This window comes from Danio aesculapii, chromosome 3, assembly GCF_903798145.1.
Source record: "Danio aesculapii chromosome 3, fDanAes4.1, whole genome shotgun sequence".
Classification (NCBI taxonomy): domain Eukaryota; kingdom Metazoa; phylum Chordata; class Actinopteri; order Cypriniformes; family Danionidae; genus Danio; species Danio aesculapii.
Genome location: NC_079437.1, coordinates 5007562 through 5014054, shown reverse-complemented (window position 1 = coordinate 5014054; position 6493 = coordinate 5007562). Strand labels below are relative to the sequence as shown.

Genomic DNA, 6493 nt, shown 5'->3' with positions numbered 1-6493 from the left:
CTGTCTGGAGGACAAACAGCCGGTGTGTGTGATGTGTGTTTCTTCAAAACAACACGACCAGCACACATTCAGACCCTGCGGTGAAGCGCTTCAGTCATATAAGGTAAGACAAATGGTTCTTGATTTACATATAGAGAGCAACAAGTAGTCATGAATGTGGGGTTATTGCTGTGTAACTATAGGCTGGCTCTGGCTATGCGATGTCACTAGAGAGAGCAATAACCACACGAAATGGCCAGCCGAATCCAGTCTTTATTTACAAGACACGACAATAAACACTGATTTCCTTATATCTATACTTTTTACTCAGCTTTACTTCATGTGTGATCTGTGCTGTGAAAACTTATTTGCCACCATTATTTATTCATTTTCATTTGTTTTAGTCCCTTTATTCATCAGGGCTCGCCACAGCGGAATGAACCGCCAACTTATCCAACATATGATTTACATAGTTTTATCTGGTTCGAGTCCAGGAGCCCAGCCAACCCCAGCTATGTCCAGCTTAAACCAGGCTGGTCAAGCTGGTTTTAGCTGGTCATTTTCCAGCCTAACAAGCTTAGACCAGGCTGGAAATGACTGGAAACCAGCCTGAAAATGGCCAAAACCCCTCTAAAAGCAGGCTAGTCAACCAGCTAAAACCAGCCAACCAGCCTAGGCGGGTTTAAGCTGGATTTTTCAGCAGGGTTGGTTTAGTCGATTGGCTATGGTGTATGTTTTTGGACGGTGGGAGGAAACCGGGAAACCCGGGGGAAACCCATGTGAACACGGGGAGAACATGGAAACTCCGCACAGAAACGCCAAGCGGCCTGATAAAAGGTTGGACCATCGGTGTTCTTGCTGTGAGGCAACAGTGCTAGCCACTGGGCCACCGTGTCACCCGGTGGGAAGTAGGGGTGGAAACTTCAAGACAAAGATAACTGGAGTGACAAACTCTGGTTATTTATAATGCGTCCGTAATTATGTAATAGGGCAGATTACAGAGCTAGCGAGGTGCCAGCCGTGTTGATGATAAGCACGTGCTCCTCTCGAAATTAGTTTATATATAAACCACACAAAGGGACAAAAAGAAAATCAATGCATGATTTTATTATGGTATACACACACAGAATAATGTAAATATCTGCTGAAGTTGATGGAAAAAACTCATCCAGTCCGATTGATTACATTGTTTTCTCTGAGTTGATTTATTTTGTTCGGTTCCAGGAGCTCGATTCAGCACTCAAGTCTTTACATATGAACCTTAAACACAATAAAAAGCTCAAAGGAGAGTTTGAGAAAACATTTCATCACATCACGGTGAGCAAACACAATCAAGAGTCATTTTTATTACCGCTGTTGGTTTTGTACGTACTTTTTTTGTAGATGATCAGCTTCTGGCTTCTGTTTAATATCTCTAATATTAATGATGAGAAATGGTGATTTTAGATGACTGAAGTGTCTGTGGTTTTCTATCAGGATCAAGCCGATCACACCGAGCATCAGATTAAACAGCAGTTCGAGAAGCTTCATCAGTTTCTCAGAGATGAAGAAGAAGCTACAATCACTGCACTGAGGAAGGAAGAGAAGCAGAAGAAGCAGATGATGAAGGAGAAGCTGGAGCAGATCAACACACACATCTCAGCTCTTTCACACATAATCAAAGACACGGAGGAGAGGCTGAAAGCCAATGACGTCTGCTTTCTGAAGGAGTTTCCAGGCTTAATGGCAAGGTGAGTGATCTGCTGCTGTCTCTGCTCTCTCTGCTTCTGAACCCAAAGCCACCGCAGTTCTGACTCCTGAATGTTCTTCCAGAATCAAGATCTCACAGCTGGATTCACAGATGCCTACTGGAGCTTTGATTCATGTGTCTCAGTACTTGGGGAACCTGCAGTACAGAGTCTGGAAGAAGATGCAGGACATCGTCCACTACTGTAAGAGTCTGCACTACAGCTCTACTCGTTACTCTCACCTGACATTAACATATCTAATTATATGTAGATCTCTTTATACATGTTTATAAGGCCCCAGGCGCACATGATCATTGCACACATGTGGTCAAGGCTTGACATTAACACTAGAGAGCATTAGAGAGCCACTTTGGCCGATGAGATATGATTTTTAAATTGTAGTTCATCGAGAAGCAGCACGACTGAGTGATTGTTCATCCAAGTAAAAGAAAGCAGGTGAATACCAAATAAGAGAATGATCATGTGCACTGTGAGACCCAGGCTTTCTTCAAGCACTGATGTGGGCTTTAAGCAGAGGTGGGTAGAGTATCCAAAATCAATACTCAAAGTACAAGCACTTGCGGAAATTTTTATCTTAAAATCTTACAATCTTAAAAGTTACTCGAGTAAAAATAAAAAAGTATCTGATAAAAAAATTACTCAAATTACATAATTACTAGTTACTTTTGATTATATATATATATATATATATATATATATATATATATATATATATATATATATATATATGTATATATATATAGTTTATATATATATAGTATATAGTTTATATATATATATATAGTATATAGCAGTTTGCTCATGCTCATTTAGCACGGTCACACTCAACACACAAAATGAATGCGAACATAACACAAAATCTAGATGAAGTTATTTAGTAATACAATTTATATATATATATCTATCTATATTTATATATATAAATATGTATTTTCCCAACAACAAAATTGTGTCTAGTGAAAATGCAGAGTGGCTAGTAATGTTGAATAACTACTAGCCACAGTGGCTGGTGATCAAAAATGTTAACGTCAAGCCCTGCATGTGGTATAAGTTCTTTAATTTATTCATCCATTTTAGACAAATCTTTAGTGCGAAAATTTCACTTTTTGGCTGAATCGAATAAAGTATCTATCTAAAATTTGGATGAATCATGATTTATTTGTGAAAACGCACATTTTACGCATGAATTTGTGTGTATGCATGATTAGTGAATGAGACCCATTGTTTTGTTTGCAAAAATATTCTTTTTTTTTCAGCTTTGTCCCTTTATTTATCCGGGGTCGCCACAGCGGAATGAACCGCCAACTTATTCATTCAGCAAACTTATTTATGCAGCGGTTGCCCTTCCAGCCGCAACCCAACATTGGGAAACATCCATACACACTCATTCACAAACACACTCATACACTACGGACAAATTAGTTCATCAATTCCCCTGTAGCGCATGTGTTTGGACTGGGAAACCCACGCCAACACTGGGAGAACATGCAAACTCCACACAGAAATGCCAACTGACCCAGCGACCTTTTTGCTGGGAGGCAATCGTGCTACCCACTGCGCCATTGTGAAGCCCTAAACGTTTCAATTAACCTTCCTGTCGTGTTCGGGTCAAATCTGACCGATTTACAACTTAAATCACTCATGAATATTGTGTTTTACATCTGATTGCCTCAAGGCCTCATGATATCTTCCACACTATGCATTTGAACATATAAAAGCGATGATCACCTCTTTCATTGAATTTTGAGTGTTTTAATCAACCTTGTTACACCTGTGGTGTTCCCGGTCAAAAGTGACCGCCATAGGAAATGAATGGGTATCCAGACTATATTCATCCATCAGACAGAAAACATCCACACACACACTACCCCCAACTCACTCACTCACTCTCAATCGCTCACTCACTCACTCACTCACTCACTCACTCAATCACTCACTCACTCACTCACTCACTCACTCACTCACTCACTCACTCACTCACTCACTCACTCACTCATTTCAGACTGAACAATGTCTTTTGCAGGTAGACATCTCTTTTACGTGCTTATGTGCTGATCCTCCAGCCTGATCTCACAAGGAAACATAACTATTTTACGTTTTGTCAGTTTAGCGGCTAATTCATACGAGTTTAGTCGTACAAAAGTGTACGATTTTCTTTCTTTCTTTCTTTTTTTCTTTCTGCTAATCTCTGAGTCCAGCAGTAGCACTTTTAGCTTAGCTTAGCATCAATTATTTTATTATATTAGACTATTATCATATCAAAAATGACCAAAGTATAACTAGTGCTAGTTCTGTGTCCATGCTCACCGTGTATACCCTCAGACACTATTCCCTATATTAGAACACTTGAAGGGCTGAAAACTGGAACACAGGACAGGATAGCATTCTGTTTGTGCTTTGCTGGTTGATAAATCAGTCAGATGGATTAAAATGTCAATTTCTCTAGTCAGACCCTGTGATAGTTATTTTAGCGAGCCGTCTATTAGCATTGAAACAAAGTATTGTGATTTCTGTCATCTGTTGTTCGTTTTGTAATATATTTTCAGCGCCCATTTGTATTTTCATTGCAGTTATTTTATGTCTAATTCTGTAAATTCATGTTAACTTTGAGAGATTGTTCACAGCTAAAGAATGTTGAACACAAATTTGGTGGAGAAAAATGATTTTTGTGCAGTTAAAACAGACCGCTCAATTTTGACCAGGAACAGTAAAGTGAGGGGCAGGATGTGAACACGACAGGAGGCTTAAATGTTGTAAATGAATTAGATTTTTAAAAATGTAAATAACGTCACTCGATGGATATGCAGAAGACATCGGCGAGCAAATCAAGGCAAAAATTAGTTATAATTAGTTATAATTGTTATAAATTAGATTGTTTTGTTGTTACTGTAGTAAGTTCAATATAAAATGTAAAAAATACTGTATTTTTTAATATTAAGCAATGTTATTTAGTCATTTTAAACATTATTATATAAATTAGAAAATTACCAATGGAATCTATATTTACGTTTTGGCCCACTAGCTATAATCAAACTTGGTTTGTGGTAGGGGTGGGCGATATGACCTAAAATTAATATCACGGTATTTTTCATCTTTTGAACGGTGACGGTATAATATCACGGTATTACTTTCAATAGCAAAATAATATACATCTCAAGGAAGAACGGACAAAAGAAAGTCTCACTTCTATCACTCTTTAAAAGTTTTGGTTTGGGTCATTGTAAATGCTCAGTCTCGTTATGAGCTGATCTTCATTTCTCTGTGTTGGTGGAATAAAGCAGGCGAGTCAGCCGCACCAATTTATGAGCAGACAGAGCAGGATTCTCATGATGACCACCAGCGCAATTCCACTCTTTGTTATGAGCTGTAGTTTCAGTGTAAACTTAGTAAAGGTGAGTTTCTTTGGCGATGATGTGTACAGTGTTAGATTTTATATTTAGCGGACATTTGCGCTGAACATGCGGTGAATGCAACGCATCGTGATTCGACACCTTCTCCGAAAACACTCGATTTATCTCAGCTGGCGGATCAACATTTACCTCATGTCATGATCGCTGTCATCTGCGCCATTATTATTATTATTATAACTTTAGGTGAGGTTTGCAAACCTGTGCACTTTTCACTCTTCAGCCGTTTGCATTTCCTGCAGTAACAAAAGCTCCCTGTTATCTGACAGCGGGAAGCGTTGAGTGACTGACAGCTAATATGAACCAATACAGCAGCAGGGTAGAGCGATTCAGCAAGTTTTTAGAGAAAATCAAATCAGATTGCACTACAACCATTATATTCAGACACACAAATGCTCCCAAATATATTATGAGGGCGCATAGATTACATTTCGGGCGCTCATGCGACCAAAATGGTTGCAATTTCGAGCCCTGTAGTATAAGGACATGTATTCAGACCACAACTGAACGTTTGAAGAAAATTGAATGCCTTATTATTTAGAATTAGCTATTATTGATGTAAATGCAGCCGTTCAAGGTGCATAATTGATTTATTACGGTATTGGCGGTATTAGAAAATCCATGTCGTGGCGCAATGTCACACCGGTGATGACTATGACACCGGTGTACCGCCCACCCCTAGTTTGTGGCCTTTCATCAGAAAAAGTTTGGGCACCCTTGGTGTATAGTATTGATCATGAAGTGAGCATGACAGTAAAAGCAGCTGTTGTTTGTGTGTCTTCAGCTCCTGTGATTCTGGATCCGAACACTGCAAATCCAAGTCTCATCCCGTCTGACGATCTGACCAGTGTGAGAGACAGCAGAAGCGAGCGATGGCTTCCTGATAATCCAGAGAGGTTTGATTATTATGATTGTGTTCTGGGCTCAGAGAGTTTCAGCTCAGGAAAACACCGCTGGGATGTGGAGCTGAAAAAGCCGTTTTGCTGGAGTCTCGGAGTTACGACGGCTTTAAATCAGAGGAAGAGACCGGGTTTTTTTGAGTCTGGATGCTGGAGTGTGGCGTTCAGATGCATGGATTTGTGTGCTAACAAATTTGTTGTCAGACACCAGCTGGAGTGTGTGAGAGTCGAGCTGGACTGTGATGAAGGAACTGTGTGCTTTTCTGATGCTGTAAACAACACACACATATACACATTCACAACCACCTTCACTGACTCTGTCTTTCCTTTCATAAGGTGTGAAGGGGGGTGTGTCTCAATCAGGTCCTTGGCTCCTGAGGTTGTGGTTTGGTAGTTTGTGCACTCTTGGTTTACTACACATGAGCGTGACATTTAAGGGGAGCTATTGTGCAGAAATCAC

The 6493-nt window shown here is 39.7% G+C and overlaps 1 protein-coding gene across 1 annotated transcript in view; it reads left to right on the top strand.

The window, feature by feature from the left end:
• LOC130217766 (E3 ubiquitin-protein ligase TRIM35-like) overlaps positions 1-6493 on the top strand; it is a 6936-nt gene extending 443 nt beyond the window's left edge. Inside the window, exons 1-5 of the mRNA XM_056449960.1 lie at positions 1-103; positions 1204-1296; positions 1456-1709; positions 1792-1910; positions 5919-6493. The exon at positions 1-103 is cut by the window's left edge and continues 443 nt beyond it. Of these exons, the coding sequence (XP_056305935.1) occupies positions 1-103; positions 1204-1296; positions 1456-1709; positions 1792-1910; positions 5919-6427 (1078 nt within the window). The 3' untranslated portion in view covers positions 6428-6493. The remainder of the gene's footprint in view (positions 104-1203; positions 1297-1455; positions 1710-1791; positions 1911-5918) is intronic.